The following is a 1,376-nucleotide window of genomic DNA, read 5'->3' as shown; positions in this document are numbered from 1 at the left end:
TTGTAAGTTTACATTTATTTGGCCAGTGAAGCTGATTCTGTTTCCCATTATTTATTAGTGGCAATAGCTCAGACGATCACATGCAGTATATGGTTGATCTTGGTCTTAAAACATTTCTAGTAGGAGCATAATTGTATTCAAGTTGGCCACGGCCATTCTCTTTCAGGAGGCAAACTACAACCTCTTATTAATTCACTTTTGGAGGAGGGGAGTGTTTCATAATTCAAAAGATAGATTTTGGATGAATTATTTAAATTTGCTGTAGAGGAACTTACCTCCAGTAACCAGTCTTCAACACGCAATCAATGTCATCCGTTATGTCGTCATCGGTGAAGGCTTCAGGGGGGAAACAGCAGCAGTTATTAATTAGCAAAATGCAAAAATTCAAGTATCAGTGATCACTCGTTTCGCTGTAAGTCTCACCTGTGCACGAGGTGCTGCATTTGTTTCTGGACCAGCGATAACCCGAGTCACAGAAGTGGCTGTCTGAAAGCTGGAAGAGTCCATAATACCCGAGGGACCAGGGCACCTGTATCACATCTGCCTCATCCACTTTGCCCTTCTCACCATCCTCCCCATCTCTCTCCTCCTCCTCGGTCATCTTGTTGTCGTCCTGCATCATCTCATCCTCGTCGAAGTTGCTTTCTTCCTCGTTCAGCAGTTCGTCCATGTTGCTGACCATGTCTGTGGAGATGGATTCATTGCTCATTGCACCAGCCTCCCGCTTTCTTCTTCTGGAGGACGGAGATAGCAGTGTAGTCTGGCTTGGTTCGGTGGTTTCTGGTTCAGTGGTTGTTGGTTTGCTGGTTGTTTTTTGGATGGTTGTGGGTTTTCTGGTCGTTGTTTTGGCAGTTGTGGGTTTTCTGGTCGTTGTTTTGGCAGTTGTGGGTTTGCTGGTCGTCGTTTCTGTGGTCATTTCGTCACCTACTGGTGTTGAGAGCTTAGTGGCCCTCGTTGTCGGCCTGGCTGTCGTTGTAGCTCCGCGTTCGCCCTCCACCCTGACCAGGCTGGTGTTCAGATGAGACCACTTACTCACTTCACAGATAACTACAGCAAACAGACGACAGGAAGCAAACAAGGAAAAAGAGCAGAAGAAGATTTTTAAAAAGAGTGACACTCAACAGGTGCAACTTTCTTCTGTTAACTTTAATTTTCTTTGAGTGGTAGTTATTGTGTTCTTAAAAATTACAGTTAAATAATATATCAAATCATTTATTTATAGGGGCGAGACACCATGACTGAAAGAGATGTTGGTGTTGTGGTTAATGTTTTGTGGTTGATTTGCATCTCTTTCTGGTCATTTTGCATCTCTTTGTAGTTCTTTATCTTGTCTTTGTTTCCCCCTGTAATTGTTTTGTGTTTCCTTGTAGCCGCTA

General features: G+C 43.7%; 1 protein-coding gene across 1 annotated transcript; it reads right to left on the bottom strand.

Moving 5' to 3' along the window:
• Nucleotides 1-228: 228 nt before the first annotated feature.
• Nucleotides 229-1,011, bottom strand: LOC111656839 (uncharacterized). Its single transcript, XM_023408726.2, has 2 exons — nucleotides 424-1,011; nucleotides 229-336 (listed from the first exon to the last, which is right to left on the bottom strand). Exons 1-2 carry the CDS (start codon nucleotides 914-916, stop codon nucleotides 272-274), a joined length of 558 nt encoding a protein of 185 aa, XP_023264494.1. The 5' UTR covers nucleotides 917-1,011; the 3' UTR covers nucleotides 229-271.
• Between the last annotated feature and the right edge of the window lie 365 nt (nucleotides 1,012-1,376).

The sequence above is a fragment of the Seriola lalandi genome, unplaced genomic scaffold (assembly GCF_002814215.2).
Source record: "Seriola lalandi dorsalis isolate HSWRI2012SDOR001 ecotype SW California unplaced genomic scaffold, Sedor1 jcf7180001976924, whole genome shotgun sequence".
Taxonomy (NCBI): domain Eukaryota; kingdom Metazoa; phylum Chordata; class Actinopteri; order Carangiformes; family Carangidae; genus Seriola; species Seriola lalandi.
This window is presented reverse-complemented; position numbering and strand designations above follow the sequence as displayed.

Bases quoted from the DNA above. Each gene is read 5' to 3' on its own strand.
- LOC111656839 (XM_023408726.2), bottom strand. From the start codon at position 916: ATGACCACAGAAACGACGACCAGCAAACCCACAACTGCCAAAACAACG. The intron at 337-423 runs GTGAGACTTACA...TCCCCCCTGAAG, and splicing joins ATGCAGCACCTCGTGCACAG to CCTTCACCGATGACGACATA.